Source organism: Megascapheus bottae, chromosome 22 (genome assembly GCF_031878675.1).
Source record: "Megascapheus bottae isolate mThoBot1 chromosome 22, mThoBot2.hap1, whole genome shotgun sequence".
Classification (NCBI taxonomy): domain Eukaryota; kingdom Metazoa; phylum Chordata; class Mammalia; order Rodentia; family Geomyidae; genus Megascapheus; species Megascapheus bottae.
In genome coordinates, this window is record NC_143530.1 from 2,154,261 (window position 1) to 2,173,350 (window position 19,090).

General features: G+C 45.9%; 1 protein-coding gene across 2 annotated transcripts in view; it reads right to left on the reverse strand.

Moving 5' to 3' along the window:
- Positions 1-1,756: 1,756 nt before the first annotated feature.
- Positions 1,757-19,090, reverse strand: part of Lrrc1 (leucine rich repeat containing 1) — a 97,272-nt gene continuing 79,938 nt past the window's right edge. For both annotated transcript variants that reach the window (XM_090355473.1, XM_090355472.1), the window contains exons 11-14: positions 11,645-11,760; positions 6,588-6,760; positions 5,279-5,415; positions 1,757-3,216 (exon numbers count right to left, since the gene is read on the reverse strand). In XM_090355473.1, the coding sequence (XP_090211599.1) occupies positions 3,052-3,216; positions 5,279-5,415; positions 6,588-6,760; positions 11,645-11,760 (591 nt within the window). In that variant the 3' untranslated portion in view covers positions 1,757-3,051. The remainder of the gene's footprint in view (positions 3,217-5,278; positions 5,416-6,587; positions 6,761-11,644; positions 11,761-19,090) is intronic.

The following is a 19,090-nucleotide window of genomic DNA, read 5'->3' on the forward strand; positions in this document are numbered from 1 at the left end:
TAATAAATGTGCAAACCAAGGATACTGAGGTCATTGCATAGGGGATGTTTTGTGGAAAAGGAGACTCTTTTTCTCAGTTAGGTGTCTGATGAGATTGAGGGAGGGATTCCCTTTAGCTTGGGATGGCAGGCTGCTTACCAAAATTAGGGCATTTCAGAAACGAGACACCATTGCTAATCTAACTATTCAGCCAGACCCTTGAATACATTAAAATGCCCCTCATCCAACTAAAAGCTGGTAGCTCACACCTGTGGCTTTAGCTATTTAAGAGGCTAAGACAGGGACGATAACAGGTTCAAGGCCAGCCCCAGGAAAAGAAGTTCACGAGACCCATCTCACGAGCTAAGATCACAGTGGCACACGCCTGTCATCCTCACTTAGTGGAAAGCATAAATAGGCGGAATGTAGTCCAGGTACCCTTGGACAGGAAGCAAGACTATGCATCTAAAAATATACCTAAGAATAGGCAGTGCAGAAAAGGTGTTGACTCGTCATTAGTGCTGAGCACACACAGAGCTGAGCTCAAACTGGAAACAGAAAATGCCCTCTTCAGAACCAAGTACAGTGGTACATGCCTGTCATCCCCTCACTGAGGGCAGCAGGAGGTCCTGAGTGTTAAAATATAAACCACAGGTGAACACGTCAAGGTAAAACTTTGAAGTATGTCCTCATTCCGGAGAACCCTGTCTCTTGGTCTCACACGGCAGCCACCCACTTTGTGGAGGCTTATGTTCTTCGAGTCCTCCTTAAAGCCTACAGATGGAGGAGCAGAGGCTCCGAAGGCTTTCCAGATCCATGCAGTAAGCCTGTCTATACGAGTGACTCCACTGGCATGCTCGCTGAGTTTAACGTATAAAGTGTACTTGTAAGCTAAGCACACTTCATTTTTTTTTCCTCAAAAGCATTCCATGGGGCTGCCATCTTCTCGTGAGTTTTCTGTTGCTTGGGGACACAGGGGCTTGAATTCAGGACCTCATGCTCTTGCTAAGCTTGCTTGCCTACCTAGTGTTCTACCACTTGAGCCACACTTCCAGCCCAGCTTTTTGCTAGCTAACTGGAGATGGAGTCTTATATACTTTTCTTTCCAACAGCTTCAAAATTCAGATCTTCCCACTCTTGGTTTCCTGAGTAGCTGGGACTACAGGTGTGAGCCACCTGAGCCCAGCTTCATAGCTGCATGTTTTAAAGCAAAGAATGGGACTTGCTGAAGGTGAGTGCTAAGTATACAAAAGTGTATTAGAACTCTTTAAGGTGGTTGACCTTTCTCAAATAAAGAGGTGGGTTTTTTCCTAGTCATTCTACTTGACGCTTTGGAACGTTGCATGAAGCAAATCAGTATTAACTGGTGAGGTGAGATTTCAAGTCTCTGGGCACGATACAGCTGCAGTATCCCAAATCACGTCTATTACTAAGTAGCTGCACTGCATAGCCCTAGATGGTGTTTGTGCATGCCACACAGCAGGGCAGGCTTTCCAGAGTAAGTGATGCAGAAAGGATTTTTCCCAGTCTCCACCCATCCATTCACTGCATCTTCTGGGGCATGGCACAAGCCACAGCCATGGCAGGCAGAAGAAATGCATGAGCTCCTGGAATCGAATCTGCCTTTCTTGTGGCTAACCAGCTCCCATCGAGGCCTGCTCAAATGAGCTGCTCACTGACAGCCTCACGGCAGAGAACACAGCAGAACGCAGCCTACCTGCTGCTGCGGCACAACACACAAGAATCATTTCCCAACGCTGCACAGCCAATGTCCAGAGTGAGTTTATTAATGGAAACCTCCCCCCACCTCCAAGCCCCACACGATCTCCCAGACACCACAATTCTCTTTTGTCACAGCATACAAAATAAATCAACAAACATACCAAAACATACCCAATACCCCTTAAGTTAGCAGATTTAAAATTAAATCTTGAAGCAGTATTTTGTTATACTCTGATTCAAATTCTATTTACAAATTAAATTGCACTTGTAAAGATAGCAACATTTCTGTTAGGGTAGTAGGGCATTTTCCTTTACTGTGATCTGATATCTGGACATATTATTCTTAAAGCTTTCTTGAAGAAGGTTTGCTCTCTTCAGCACATAATCCACTGAGTTTCTGAGCCAGCTGCTCCTTTGTGCTTTTCTGCTCTTACCTTATTATGTGAGCAAGCGAGTGACACACACACACACACACACACACACACACACACACACACACACACCACTGGAGCAGGCACAGGATACTGCATCATGAGGACAGGTGTATCCACGAAGAGTCCAAATGTAAGGAATGAAATAAAAGCAGTCTAATCCTTTGGTTCATCTTCCGAAATATACATCCACCAACCTGACTTAGAATCGTTGATAAATTCATCTTTTTTTTTTTTGGTTAGAAACAGTTCTTCCAGGTAGATGAGTAGAAGGCAGCTGCCTGAGTTTGGAGCACACCCTACTCCCATCTCAGCTCTCGGGGCTGCCGTTGCAGCTGATTTGACATGACACGGGGTACAGTAAGGCACGAGTGGATGGTACAAATAAAACAAACACTGCAAGACGGGTCTGTTTTTCTGCACAAATACTAAAATATGTACCGTCTTCAAGATAAAATAACAAAAGGAAATACATATTTTTGTTACAAAATACCTATACAAAATTTTTAAATTTACACCATCTGAGCTGCCAAAAAGTTTTAAAAAAGTGTCAATTTCTCCCCCAACATAAAACTACTCAACAACAGTAGATCCAAGAGAACTTGGGTTCAAATTGTCCTGGCTCTGTGTATGGGTCCCCTTCCCACTCTCCCTCACCCCCAGGACAAAGAGGAGCTGAAATCAAACCAACAAAAGCCTCAGGCCAGGAGTGCATTTGCCAGGGTGCTGGCTGGTAGAGGGGTGAGTAAGGCACTTCCCAAGAGAGCAGCATCCGACTGGACTGGACCCGGGGAGGGAGAAGCCGATGGGGCAGCTCCCCAGTGGGGGACATGGGAGGTGAGGCTGAGGAGTAGCTGCTCGGGTGCAGTGCTCACCAGACCCGGACCAGGCAGCCATCGGGAAGGGGCGGTGGTGGGAGCTACACGGACGTGGTGGTCATCCGGTCGGCGGCGGCGTGATTGACCTCGTTTTTGTTTGAGTCCAGTCCTTTTGCGGCATTCACATCGTTCCGCAGGTTCTCCACGGTCCTCTTCATGCTCCTCAGCTCCCCGGGGTGGGGCGTGGCCCGCCGCTGGAGTGTTCTCTGAAAGCACAGTGGAGAGAGGGATGCTCTGGCTCTGTCCCGCTCATTTTCCACGAGATTGGCATTCCCAGGCAAGCCTTCCACCCGTGCAAACTATGAGTGGGGGCAGGAGGAAGGCTCCCTACAGCACTGCACAGGGCTCTCTGGCAGGGTGGGGAACACGACCAGGTTTCATTTAGCTTGTCTTCCCTAGGGTACATGAATACCTTTTAAAATAGGAGATTAGGCTGGGCACTGGCAGCTCACGCCTGAAATCCTAGCTACTCAGGAGGCTGAGATCTGAGGATCGTGGTTCAAAGCCAGCCCGGGCACTAGAGTCCATGAGACTCCAGTGAACCATCAGAAAACCCGAAGTGGTGCTGAGGCTCAAGAGGCAGGGTGGTAGCCTTGACAGAGTTCAAGCCCCATCACCAACCAAAAAGAAAAAATTAATACCAAGTGAAATAAACTTCTATAAACAAAGAAAATTACACTTTTAAGCTATAATGATAAGGTATAGAAAGGAAAAACAAAGAAATAGATTAAAATCCCAAATTAAATCTATCCAAAAGGATCTGGCTTCCTTCAACCCTGAGGTCAAGAGAGGGCTTCATTTTTTCCTTCTGCTCTGTGTGCTAGTTACACAGCCACTGGTAGGACTTCACACTCTCCCAAGACAGACCACAGTGCTGGAAGAGAAGTAACAGGGCGTGGGCAATTTGTAAGATCTTCTACTGTTTAATGGGCTACATGCTCATTAGCTCATAAAACAGCATTTACATCTTCCAGACGCCCTGCCCTGGAGTTTCTGGGGAGCCACACTAGGTCAACAAAACACAGAAAAGAATGGCTGACGAAGCAATAAGGCCTTGAGAAAATCACACACGCAGTGGTGAGCGCAAATCCCAGAGGTCAGGCTGCCTCCCCAACTCCACTCGTACTCCTCCCCGTCCCATCTTCTGATGACTGGAATCAAAGATAGGGCAACAGCTTAGTCAGCCCTTCCCTAAGGCCTCAGAGCTCTGCTAATCAGGTTCCAATGGTACAAGGATGTCAAATCTGGGGTGCTGGGTTCTGGAACATTTCCAAGGCTCATGAAAGAAAGAATGAGTAGCTTTCTGAAATCGATTCCTCTTTGCTTCTTTCTCCTTCCTCCCTTCTCCCCTCCTTCCTTCCCTCCCTTCTTCCCTCCACCCCCTCCCTCCCTCCTTCCAGTCGTGAGCTTGAACACACAGGACCTGGGCACAGTCACACGTGAGCCTGTTTGTGCCCAAGGCTAGTGCTGTACCACTTGAGCCACAGTGTCACTTCTGACTTAGTTTCTGAATAGTTTACTGGAGATAAGAGGCTCACAGGGGCTCAAAGGGGCTGGGAGTGTGGCCTAGTGAGTTCTAGCCTAGCGACCATAAAGAACTCGGCTTAGTTCCTCAGTACCACAAACACAGAAAAGGCTGGAAATGGTGCTATGGCTCAAGAGGAAAAAGCCCAAGGACAGTGCCCAGTCTCTGAGTTCAAGCCCAGGACTGGCAAAACAAAAGAATCTCACAGACTTTCCTACCCAGGCAGACATTCCTGTCCAGGATGGTTTTGAACTGCGATCCTCAGCTCTCAGTCTCCAGAGTTATAGGTTCCAGCTACCAGCACCTAGCTATTCCTGATTTCTAAATAAAACTCAAGGTAGTGCTGCTAAGACTGCACTAGACCTACCTGAAGCAGAGGGAAGAAAGGAGAAGAGATTTCATTTGGAAACAAAAATAAATTTGTCAGTTTTAAGGACACAGAAAAGGGCAGGTGAGAAAACTATCACAGAGAAATAGAGACACATGACCCAAATAAAAGGGAGGGGAGGACCAAAGAATTTCATTTGCCTTATTTATCTTTTGCGACTCAGTACTCATAACTTCCAAGAGATTTGTTTTCTAAAATGCATATATAGAGAGAATACACACACACACACACTCTACGCATGGAAGCACAAGGCAGGAAGGCACCGCAGGGGATGAGCACAGGAAACTCGGTTCCTGGCCCGAGGGCTGATCGCTCAAGTACAGACCAGGAAGGCAGGGGAGTCCCACTTCCCTACCGTCTCAGTGTCGTCCTCATCCTTTTCCTCTTCCAAAAACCGGATGGCGCTGACTCTATGGACTGCGCACTCGTCCCAGGCGTCATCGGAGACCGTGCTCACCAGGTTCTCCAGTGCCCCGCAGCGAGGCAGGCTCTCTGTGGGGACAGGGGCCATGAGCAGGGGAGGCAGCCCCTCCCCTGTGATGGATGGAGCCTGGAGTGTAGCACCTCAGCTACAGAGTGCAATCCACTGGCTCTACCTCCCACTTTGTTTTTTGTGACAAATATATACATCAAAATCGAAGAGCAAAGGGCCTATGCAGGTCCACTCCCTTCTTCTTAGCAATATGTACTTGAGAGGGAACCAATCAGCTTCTAAGTTAAGATGTTTAATGTTTCATAACAGAAGTCAGCCACTGAACATGATCCTTTCACATACATAAACTCCTAGTGGCAGTAGTGGGGACCGAACTCAAGTCGTGTGTTACAGGGAGGGCTCTACCTCTTTCTGCTGTGGGTAGTTTTGAAGCAAGGTCTTGCTTGTTCTTCCTGATGTCACTGGATGACAGCCACACCACTGTGTGCAGCCATCATGCTTTCCCCAGGGCTGGCTCTGCAACTATGTGCTCATCCACAGCCAAGATGGAAGACTAAAGACTATCATGCCCAAGCTGACCTTGACCTTGACCCTCCAGCCTCTGCCCCCAAGTAACTAGGGGTCCACATGCCTTCATAGTTCTTTTTCACACAATCCCTTCAGAATGTTTCTGGCTGTGTTGTGGCTACAGGTGGTAGATGCTGGTGCTTTCTTCAATTTCAGAATCTTGAGGGCTCACCTCACACAGCTGGGTGTCAGGTGACTGGGGACCCCCCCTTGGGGACCCTCATCCCCAGAGCACTGCAGTTTTATCACATCTAGCTCTCAGCAACAAATTTATAACAACATTTTGATGTTAGTACAAATAACTTTCTAAAATCTAAAACACTGATACAATGACTCACACCAACCCCCCAGCTCACAGACAGTGTGTGCGTGGACCTGAGCACAGATCTACCAACTCTTAGTCTGGACTTCAAGGGCACTCTCCCTTCCCAGGGTACCTACCACATGCTCTGCCTTAACTATAATTCATAGCTAAACAGCTGCTTACAGAATCTCAGACACAACAAATAGGTCCTTGTTCGGCAAACATTGTGGGCCCTCTTCCCGGGGGCACCCAACCATGTTTGCTCTGGATTGGCTCCAGGGACGCGAGTCCCTGTGAACAGAGGAGCCCCTGTGCCCCAGCCTGCTCTTGTGGCCACAAGAACACTGTCCCTCCACTCACCTTGACACGGAGGCTCCGAGGGCAGCTGTGGAAGCAGGACACAGGTCAGAATCTTCTCCCCCGTGCTGTGGTCGGTGTCTGTCTGGAATGTGAGCAGGGGCTGGGACTGGTTGTCAGACAACCACAGAGCCTTCAGCTTCAAGGCAGTCAGTGATAAAGGCAGGTGCAGCAACCTGACAGGAAACAGAGGACGCTACAGCCTGAGAGGCCATCAGGAAATCAGCTTCTGCCAGTAAGAACCATTAGGGACAGGGAGAAAACCAGCTTCCAGACTGGGCTCCAAGGGTAAAAAGATGCAATTATAATAAGATAAGAGATTATGAGAAGATGGGATTGATGGCAAGATCTAAGATCTATAAAAAGATATTATTACTGGAAGATGTGAGTTATGATGAAAGGAGGTTTACAGTAAGATGAAATTATCAGAAGATGTGACTGATAGTGAGATAGGAGATTTGTGCACTAGACCCTTCTGTAGGGCATTGCATTGGCTTCTCTCTTCGGGAGCTCCAGGCCTCAGAGCAAAAATGTTCGCTAGGGAGCTTCTTGAGACATCCCACCTTCCATCACTATCTCCTGGGCTCTAGACATCCCCCCTGCTCAGGCTCTGAGGCAGTAAGTGATATTCACATAGAAAGACCACTTGAGAGTACTTTGTAAGCTGCAATGGGACACCCAAGATTACTTTTACACTTACTCTTACACAAAGATTCACGGATTAACTGCAATTCTGTCTAGTAGAGAAAGCCTTCCCAAATCATCTGCATGGATACTGGCAAATATTACTTCAGAGCATCGGTCCTCATATTTTGCAAACTGGGGACATTTTTGGCTGTCACCACAGGGCCAGGAAATGGGAGTGGGAACAGTGCCCATCTTCCTACAATGCACAGACAGCCCCATGCAGGAATGAGGCAGTCCAAAATGCAAGGATGCCAAGAATGGAAACCAATGACCATGCTAGCCTGCAACTCTGAAAGCCCTCTAAGATGGATGGAACTTCAGGCTGTAATCACTTCACCCAGTATTTCCATGTGAGCACAGCTCTGGGCTACCAGGTTGTAGACCAATCTGAGAAGTGACATCATCAGACAGGACCTCCCTACCTCTAGTCAGCACACGTGGGACTCAACCACATCATCAGTAGGTGAATACTAAATCCCCATATTCATATTAATACCAAACTACCAGATACTCAACAGGTTCACAGACATACACTAGACTTGTACATACATGCAAGGAAAGCTGCATTCCAACATTAAAAAACTCATGTAAGGCCCAGACAAAAACTGGGTAAGTTACTTTAAAGAATGAAATAATCATCAACATTCACATAAAGTATTCGTGACACTGTATCAGCAACGTTTTCACAATAACCAAATTTGTGAAAGGTTCTCAACGTATTAGGTATGGAGATGGGAAAATATTCCTTTCCTGTAGCAGCTCGTGTAGCGTGGTAGGCCTGTGTACAGAGGTGTGCCAAGCCTGGGCTGAGAGGTTCAGGGCTGTTGTGAATCGGCCTCCACGAGCCCCACACACACTCCCATGCCCTGGGGAGGGCCTGTGACATGGACATGGGCTGTGGACATGCAAGAGCACAAGGGCTGGACCCAGAATCCACATGGCACACTGCCAGCCTCCACAAGCAGTACAGGGACAAGGCCTCAGCCCAACTCCCACTCAGGCTCTGTCCTCACACACCGTTCAGCCCCTGTGCTCACGCACAAGTGATTTCTCTCCTGGCCAAAACCTGTCTGACATGTTTTCAGGTGCAAGGAAGTTAAAAAAAAAAAAAAAAAAAAGAGTATTTGCCAGGAGTTAAAGACATACATATGCCTTTAGTCTCAGCTACTCTGCAGGCGTGGCAGGAAGATTTTGAATTTGCCAGTCCAGAGAAAGGGATCAAGATTATCTCAAAAACAACATTTTAAAAGGGTTAGAGTACAAGAGACATAGCTCACATGGCAGAGTGTTCATCTAACATGTGAAGCTCCAGGGCTAATGCCCAGGACCATCCAAAAAATCCATGAATCCATTCTACATGGTAAAGCTTTCATGTACCTCAGTTTCATTTATAGAACATGGAGACAGCATCTGCTGAAAACCTTCCCTATTTGCCTCAAAGCTCACAAGCTGACCCCATGAGGCTGTTTAAAGTTTCAAGTGTTGGGTGGCACGCAGGTGAGATCCAGCACCTTCCTTCATCCTGACAACATAAGGAAAAGGCAGGCCTGAGAAGCAGAACAAGGTAATCACAATGTGGATTCACAATAATGACTGGCTTCGGGGCTGCACGCTGAGTAGGGAGCGAGCGTCAGTAATAAACGAGTCACAGCTCCCACATACGACAATCAGGACAGGAAAAGCTGGAATAAATGACCAGACTGCAATAGCAGTTCTTATCATCATAGTTCAGCTCAGACAAATACGCTGTCTCAAACACAGGCTTTCCTTCCAATGAAGTGCCAGCGTCAGTATGGCCCCTCCTAGGCAAGGTCACAGCACATACTAGTCCTTCTCAACCTTCCTCGGGCAGTCCAAGGTCAACAAGGAAAGAGGACCTGCCCCCATCTGCCTTAGCAGTCCCCCGGGATGGACTCCCAGAGTCTCACCACGGCTTCCTTCTCTAGGTGACCCTGCCCAGCTACAAGCTGAAAGATGGGTAGGAAGAACAGCCTGCTTTCCAGAGGGTTTCAGACTATGTCTCTGTTTATGCCATTACCAAGAGTAGACGGGGCATCAGCCATCACAGCCACCGCACACGTGCTATTTAGGACCACACTGCCCAGAAAACAAAAGCCTGAGGCTACTGTCTATGCCCACAGTACAAGGACGAGAGCTAAGAAGCGGCCAACCGCCCGGTCCGGGCCTGTGACCTTCCTTGCTTCAGAACTACAATAGGAATTCCTTTCTTAATTAATAACTAAGTGTGGCCAGCTTATTCATGCAATGATAACCCTGTGGCTGAATACAGCTTACAACTTAAAAGTTGTATCTGTTGTTGCCCATTTATTGGAATATTTTAGTTTTAAGCAAAGTTTTAAAAAGTATTTACTTATAATCATTGCAATCAAGCAAATAATACCAAAAATCTCTAAAATGAAAGTCCTTGTGCTCTCACATCTCTGCCACCTCTCAGAGACTTGTGTTCACATTCTGGTAGACTGTAGGACATGGTATTGTTTCAGCAAACAAGAAGGCAGAAGTGATGTTTCCTAGCATTCACACCATTGTTCTTCATTCAGCTCTGCGGGTCCTCTCATGTCACCTCACAGAGAAAAGAATCTCATTTCTGACTGCTCAGTATTCCAGTTATAGAACATACTGTTTGGTTGTCTTTTAAACTTTTTGTTTTAATTTTAATGAAAATTTTAGTTAAGCCAGGCGCTGTGGCTCACACCTGTCATCCTAGCTACATAGGAGGCTGAGATGTGAGGATCGCAGTTCAAAGCCAGCCTGGGCACTAAAGTCCGTGAACTACTAGAAAACCAGAAGTGGTGCTGTGGTTCAAGGAATAGGGCCATAGATTTGAGCTGAATAGCTCAGGGACAATGCTCAGGCCGAGTTCAAGACTCACGACCAACCAAAAAAAAACAAATTTAGTTAATATTATCACAACAGTCTATCCATGCTTCTGCCATTTGGTACTACAATTCTTGCAAGAAGAGTCCAACACCCAACTATATGCAGCTGGCAAATATTTGTGGGTTCCGTGCCCTAGGGAGCTAAGGATGGGCCTTAGCTCCCTCCTTCCCACTGCTGGACAAGGCCTCTATCCTGCGCTTCCATGGCGCTCCAGAGCCAGGTTTTGCTGTAACTCACCCTCTCTTCTCTACCAGAAAGCTTCTGCACACTAACATGCAGTTTCTCACTTGGCAAGTACTATTTTTATAGGCTTGAGAGGAGACACAGAAACGTCTGCTCCATTTCCTGAGATTTCCCATGGTGTGACACTTCTGCGAGCTGTGTGACCCGTGCTTATTATTGGTTTCAGTAGCAATACTTTTAAAAGGTGGTGATTAAACACTTCAACAGGCTGTTGCCTGGTTTCGGCTGTTTATACATGGACGCACTCAGGTGACAGCTAGGTAACCCAACTTCTAATTCGATTTTTGCACTCCAAGCATAACAAACATTCATTTCTTCTTTCTTCTATGAACACAAGAACAGTTTTGCAAACATCAGAACCATCTTTCCACTAAGAACTATGATGATGCCTATGCTCAGCAGGGTGGCAAGGGCTGGACAATGTCTGGTCACCTGTCTCCTCTGTTCAGAGTCACCAACACAGCCATCAAGAGCCCTGGTTAAAAATTCCTTCAGCCATCAGGTGCTGGTGGCTCACACTGTAATCCTAGCTACTCAGGAGGCTAAGATCTGAGGACTGAAGTTCAAAGCCAACCAGGGCAGGCAAGTCTAAACTCTCCAATTAACCAGCTATTAAGGACCACATTGTCCCAGAAAACTGGAAATGGACGGCTCAAAGTGGTAGAATGCTGGACTTGAGGCAAGAGCTCAGGGATAGTGCCCAGGCCCTGAGTTAAAGCCCCACGACAGACAAAAAGTAAAGAAAGAAAGAAAGAAAGAAAGAAAGAAAGAAAGAAAGAAAGAAAGAAAGAAAGAAAGAAATCCCTTCGGTCAGATATAGTAGTATATAACCTGTAGTCTTAGCTACTTGGCTCAGGTGGGGGGGGGGTGGCTTGACCTAGGAATCTTGAGCAATATATATGAGACTCCACCTCAAAGCAGAACAGAACTGAATACCACAGAGTTGAATCAGATCCACACTCACTCGGGATGAGGGAATCTAAGGTAAGTCCCGCATCCTTTTCTGGCCAGTGTTCTTCCCCTCACATCTCAAAAGCATTTCCACTTGGACAAGTGTCCCATGCTCAAATTATCCCTCACCTGTCCCCCTCATGGCTTAATTACTCAAGAACCTTCTAGAGCTTGGGCCTTTAATGTAACCAGCTGTTCTGTCATGTGGAGCAAGGCAGAGGCCAGGCTGGGGGCACACATTTGTGTCTCTCAAGCAAAGCCTACTGGGATTCACTTACCTGTTTCCTGCCACATCTAAAACATGAAGCTCTGTGGCCTGTGACACCTCTGCAGGTATGCGAGTCAGCCTGTTGTCACGCACGCAGAACACAGTGAGGCTGCAACACCCACCAATCTACAGTGGGAGAGAAAACACAGCTTTGTTCCATGCTGCAGGGACAGGGAGGAGCTAGACAGGCACTCTGTTGATCAAACATCATCAAAAAGACAAAATATATCACATGATTTCAAGTCTCACAGTGCCCCAATGTGATTGAGTCATTCAAAATGCTAAACAGACATTAAACTGAGAAGATGTGCAATGCAGCTCAAAAGTGCCGTTTTGGAAGAGAAGCTGGGTTCCCCTGCTGGCTTCTGACACAACACATCTGACTGCTATGTCCCCAAGCCACACAAGCCCAGACAGACCCAACTTGCTGGCGTGGGAGCCTAGCCACTCCACTTGCACAAGTCAGGCCAGAGACGGCACTGGCACCACACCCGGTTCAATTTCTGCTCTTCCTTCTCATGCTCCAGCTATAAACAGGGAGGGGGGCACCAGAAGATCATACAGGGTATTGGCAGGTAGCAGGTATGCTGCAAAGGGATTTGGCCAGTCACAGAGCAACTCAGTAAATTCCCTTTCGCTTTTGATGATTAGAAAGCAAAAGTGAGGGGCCGGGAGTTTGGCCTAGTGGTTAAAGTGCTTGCCTAGCATGCATGAAGACCCGGGTTCGATTCCTTGGTACCACATACATAGAAAAAAGCCGGAAGTGGTGCTGAGGCTCAAGTGGTAGAGCTCTAGCCTTGAGAAAATCCAAGGACAGTGCTCAGGCCCTGAGCTCAAGCCCAGGACTGGCAAAAAGAAAAAAAGAAAGCAAAAGTGAAATTGACAAATACACATTAGTCTCCTCAGTCACAACTTGTGATAGCATATCAACCCACATCAACATCCGTCTCAACTTCTATTACATGCTTCTAAAGGCAACCGAACTTTGTACGCGTGGGCTTCAAAGCAGAGTACCAAAGAGCTCAAAACTTCCCCTGAGATCTGCTGGGGTTTCAGTCAGGAAAGCTGACGAGAGCCAGCAGAACAACTCCCACCCTGGACAGCACACTGTGCATGACTCCATAATGCACAGCGTGCTTCTGAGCCTTCCTCCTGATCAGGAAGGCCCAGCGGTACCTTGGATGACCCAATACCTGAGAAAGTAGAGCTCCAGGCCTCACGTGTGGAGGAGGAGCCACAGACCCCAGTCCTCCATGGTCTCTGCCCTTTTCTAGACACCAGCCTGCATATTCATGAAACTGCTCCATGCACAATCTTTTCAGACTTCAGAAATGATATAGCTACTATCTTTAACCATAATGGATACAAATGAAAATACACATTAAAACCCACAGATAATTACAATGCACGGGCCCAAGATTCAAGTCCCACAACTGACGGGGAAAAAAAAAAAAACACAGACCAGCACTTGTCCATAGTTACCTGTCTACAGCTCTAGGCAGAGGCCTAAGGCTGCCTGTCCTCCTTTCTTCTTAGTATTCACACCCTAGTCAAACTGGTTTATTCACTCTACTGTGAAAAAATACCTTTTTTTTTTTCTTAACCTTACCTCTCTTGTTTCTGCCTTTTAAAATCTTGCCTGTTGGTACCACATACATAGATAAAAGCCAAAAGTGGTGCTGTGGTTAAAGTAGTAGAGCACTAGCCTTAAGAAAGCCCAAGGACATTGTTCAGGACCTGATTTCAAGCCCCAGGACTGGCAAAAAAAAAGGAAGACATGTGTTCTTCTCTCTCTGGGCTTGATTTACTTCACTTAACATAATTTCTCCAAGTCTTTTCATTTCTATTTTTTTCCATTTCCCCGCACCCCTCCCTTTTTTTTTGCCCATCCTGGGCCTTGAACTCAGGGCCTGAGCAATGTCCTTGGGCTTTGTCAAGGTTACAGCTCTACCACTTGAGCTACAGCACCATTTCCAGATTTTTCTATGTCTGTGGACCCGAGGAATGGAACTGAGGTCTTCATGCATGCGAGGCAAGCACTCTACCACTAGGCCAAACTCCCAGCCCATTTTCTTCCATTTATTTACAAATGATACATTCTTTCTAATGGGTGAGTAAACAACAAAATAAATATCAGGAAAGTGATACCTGCAAGGGGTAAGGTGGGGTCAAAGGGAGAGGGGTAGAATGAAGAGGAGAAGGAAAGATAATGTATAATCTACAAAATTAAGAATAATGAGGGAAGGATGATAAGAGCGATGAAAGGTGTGGCATTGACATTGAAAAAGATGCATTATATTCATAAACTTCTTTGTTAAATGATGATTCCTTTGTAAAATTTCTTAAAGATAATAAAAAACTGAAAGAAAAAAATCTTGCCTGTTACCCAAATTAACTGACTGTCTTCTGATCCCTCTGTAAAGCCTTCCTACAACCATCTGGCCTGTGTGATGTTATTCTACATGATAAACTGCCCATATAATATTAATTGGCCTACGTGATAGGCCTATATGATAAATTGTATTCTGTATTTCCTTAATAATTATGGTCCAACACTCTGAAGGGCAAAAGGTCTCTTCAAAAATCTTAGGAATCCTGAGGCCGGGAGTTTTGCCTAGTGGTTAAAGTGCTTGCCTTGCAAGAACAAAGACCTGGGTTCGATTTCTTGGTACCACATTCTTAGAAAAAAGCTGCAAGTGGTGCTGAGGCTCAAGTGGTAGAGCTCTAGCCTTGAGAAAGTCCAAGGACAGTGCCCAGGCCCTGAGCTCAGGGCAAAGAAAAAAAAAAACAACTTAGGATTCTTGACTGAGTTTATCTGTGTGTCTCTGTACAGTCTAGCCAGGGCCCTGACAACTGTCCACTGCCCACAACCATCCACAGACCATGCATAGCTCTCATTTAGCTAAATGTATACACTTTGTTTACTTCTTGCTCCAAAGTCCTGTCTACAGACACAGCAATGGCAACAAGGTAGGTCTCCTCTGCAGCCATAACCACAGAAGTAGGATCCTTATGTTTCACTAAGGTGGAGCCCCAATTCTGGTCTAGGCCAGACAGACAGACAGCTGCACCTTCCATGCACCTTTCTCTCCACTGAAGAAGGAAATCACGGCCTCACCCAGATTAGAAGAAGAAACAAGCCCCCAATCCTCCTAAGAACTGCTGGCCAGAATCTCTGGTCACCTGGACAGTCGTCACAAAGCTCTCTGGTTAAGAAGGGTGCCTGAGCCTCCCACGGGCCCCTCCTTACCCCACCCAGCAGAGGGGCGTGTGAGTGAGGATGAAGGACGCCCTGTGTGGACCTGCAGGCCCTAGCACTCAGCAAAAGCTGGCACCTCCTCACCTAGCTCGATGGTACACACAGGAGGCCCAAGGACCAGCCAGGAGGCACAGGGCTGAGAGCCCACGGCGCCTCCAGCCTCACAGGCCCAGCCCTGCACTGCACTACGAGCACTCTACGTCTATCCGCTTTCCATTTCTATTCTTGAATAGTAAACAAACACTCACTAATTAAAGTGAGTCAGAGGGGTTCTAAAAGTTCAAATCAAGTGACTGTGCCTTCACTATCTGGGGGAGACAGTATGAGCTTTCACTGGGTGTGAGAGCTATCAACTCTGTTTATAGTTCCGTCTCCGCTCCTCTGGGAAGCCAAGCAAGCCTAGAGCCTCACGAGCCTGCGGCTGCGGAAGCCAGTGGTCACACTCCCAACCTGTGCTGTTCTTGGTGTCGAGCATGTGTGGCTGGGGAGGGGCCTGGGATGCCTTCATCGCTCCCAGGGCATGCGCTGTCCCAGGTGAACACTCAGCCGACACAGTCTCCTTCCAGTGCCACCAGACGAGGGATGGCACAACATTCTGGCTTTCAGAAAGAGTTAGTACGTCATCAGAATCCTAGCTGAAAAGACAGAGCTCCCTGTCAGCCTCTGAGGGACCAGACACATGGTGGCACCACCACACATGCTGGCTGCAGGCTCCACCATCTGTTCTGTGGGTCTGGATTTGCTACTTTAACCAAACACAATGAGAAGACGATGTTCAATAAAACCACTCACACAGCTGCATGCCGAGTGTAAAAGCTCACTGGTGCTGCTGCCCAACAAATGTGGCAGTGACCGGTGTCCAGGCGGCGAAGCCCCATCGATGCCTAGGCACCCCAGTGTCCCCAGAACCCGGCTGGTGCTAGCCACCACTTTCCTCAGCACACCTTCAGAACCGTCCTCCTGCCAGCATATCCCACTGCATGTCATTCTGCATCAAGACTAATGAGGGACTCCTACCATCTGAGTAGGACACACCTGTGTGTCTTGTGTGCTTTTATTTTCTCTTTAGGGGTGACAGGAAGAGTGTGAGGGCTCCTTGATGGTCATGAGGATAAAATGTCTCCCACACCTGTGTCTCCTTGTGCTTTTATTTTCTCTTTAGGGGTCACGGGAAGAGTGTGAGGGCTCGTTGGTGATCATGAGGATAAAATGTCTCCCATACTTGGAAGTTCTGGGAAGCAGAGTCACTGCTGAAATAACTTATTACCAGTTATGTTGGACACTGATATTTTTAAACTTCCCTTAAACCACATAATAGCACCTTCCCAGAATGCAAGGGGCTGGACCAGGATTCTCTGAGAATGACAGAATGTACCGAGAATCCTCACTTGGCTGTTTGGAGTCTGTGCTAAATCACGAAACTCTCCTCAACTGCTGACACTCATTCACTCCACTCACTGCAGGGGCAGACCTGCAGACCAGCACCAAGTCTGTACACGGGGCAGCTCTGGGAAGCAATGCAACTTGGTGTTTGCAGGCAGCACTGCCCCTGGAGGGGTGCTCAGGTCCAAGCCTGTCAAGGTAAGAGGTAGTCAGCCTCACACCCCACTGTGCGAAACAGCTGTCCTCCATGGGAAAGAATGCCCACCACTCTCAGCACCCTCCTTCCTATACTCGTAGCACAAAATGCAAATCCTGGACCAAGTACAAGCTGAATTTGTACTGTCCTGTATGACTCCACTGTCCCAGCACTGTCCACACAAGATCATTCAAATGTTCCCAACATCACAAACACTTAGGACATCGTGTGGCTTTGGGTTTACTGAATTACTAACATTCAGTAATAGCTGTGGCATTTTTCTTCTTTTGTTTTGAGTATTATCAAGTAGCTTATGCTGGCTGAATTTTTTAAAAATGAAATAAAAGTACAGGATAGCAGGTAAAAAGCAATTATTGAACTCCTAAAAGACAGAACGGGTATTAATATTTTCAGGTCCATGCATCTGGATTACACATGTATACACGAATGAAATGAGAACCATGACCTTCCACACAGACGCAACCAAGCACTTATTCTCCTGTCACATCCATGCTTCCTTCCACACATGATAATGGGTTATCTCACAGACCTCCAGACTTGAGGTTGCTAGTTGGTTCTGTCACTTTTTTACTGTGTGATTTGACCTCTCTCAGTCTCCATTTCACAATCTGATAGACATTGGCAGTGATTTTCCCCATACCTCACAAACACTGGTGCAAATTAGACAAGAAAAGGCAGGAAAGCGCCTGGCCCAGTGCCTAGGCTGTGTTCTCTGTGTCTATACATGCTCTATATGGAGTTGCTCCTGCACAAATGTGATGAGGGTTCCTGAGCAGTGTTCTTAAGTGTACAGCCCTGGACACTGTCCTACAAAAAGGGTGTGTGTGTTACACACTTTTAATAATATAACACCCCTCCAACATCCATAGAGGCCCCACTTACTTGTAGGATGCATAATATATACAACCCTGTAGATCTGCCAATTATCTTTTATTCTACTTAAAATCTGGAAAATTTGATGGGTTAAAATGCTTCAGTGGTTTTTTTTCTTTTTTTTTGCAAATGCCAATGAGATAGAAATACTTTCACATTAGGAGCTATTTCTATTTTTTTTCTCTGTGTGTCACTTATTTCTTTCTGATTCTCTCTACCTTTATATAGTGGGTACATTCTTCTCTGTGATTTAAAAGAATTTCTAACAGAAATAAGGAGAAATTTTCATTTGGGAATGTAAATGTCTTCTTGCTCCAAGTTTGCTTTTATTTTCTAGTAGATCACAAATCTAATTTTCAGGTAGACAAATTCATCAGTTGTTACTCTTATGGCTTATTTCCTCTTTCAAGTTTAGAAATGCTTTCACTATCTTAAAATATAAGGAAATAGTATATATACTTTAATGTTCTTAGGCTTTGCATTATCTTATTAACAATTCATTTCAGAATATACTAGAAACAAATCACAACAATTTAAAAGTGTAATAAAAAGGCAGAAAGATCATCACCAGATAGGTTATCACCATCGATATATTTGAGTATCTGAACAAGCTTTATGGGAAATTAATATCTATAGTTGCCTTGAATTTTCTTTTAAAAATGCCTTCACTTACAAATTCTATCTCGTCTCTTCTGACTAAGTAAATGTGAACAGGATTACTTTCACTTTGACTCAATGCAAGAAAACTGCACTCTTAATTTGGAGATGTCTATCTATATCTTATTACATATCATATTTTGTATCATGTCTAATCGTGTCTTTTTATCCAGACTGAGCTGAGGTAGGGTGGCCAGCCACTGCTCCCACTCATCCCTTCCCCCTGGGCCCCATGGGGCTGATCGTCTCTCTTCACTTCCTGGTCATGGTGAGTCAAACACTGCCTGATCGCTTCCCACCTCGAAAACTATGCGTGTTGAAGGGACGCTCTTTCTCAGAAGTATAAATACGTAAGCAAGAGAATGAGAAACAAAAGACACAAATAAGTGTCTCGAAACCTCAGAAGCATGCCCTGTGCGGCAAATGAAGCGAATCTAGCTTTTCCATGGGAGCTAGAGTCGTGAAGATGGAAAAGTGCTCAGTAATGCCTTTCAGAACTCAGAATCACTTAACAATGGAATTTACAGAAAAATGAGAGAACAACCTTTAAAAAAAAAACATCTGGAAGACACATAACAACATAAAGTTCCAGGCCATGCAGTCATTAAACAAAAATTAGAATTAATGCCAATATTTTACAATGAAGGAGACATAAAGCAGCCAGCCAATTTGAACCTTCATGCAATTAAAAAGCAAAGTAGTAGTTGGAAATGCAAGTGTCGTCTGAACAATACTTACAAGATAGCAAATTTACCTGACTTTTCTAAACTTCCAAGCAGCTAACAATTAAGAAAACAAGAAACATTCATTGATTTGCAAATGTTTACTACAAATAACACCACAAAACACACACTGAATATATTACTGTGACCCAACATAGTGCAAACATTTTCCCCTCAATCATCTGAGAAAAATAAACACACATTAATGCTGTTACAGACTAAGAAGCCATAAAACTGACAATATGCAAGGACTTCAAGGTAAAAAAAAAAAAGCAAAATATACAAAGAACTATTTAGCATAGCAAACCAATGGCAACTGATACAATTTGGGTTCTGGGTATAAAT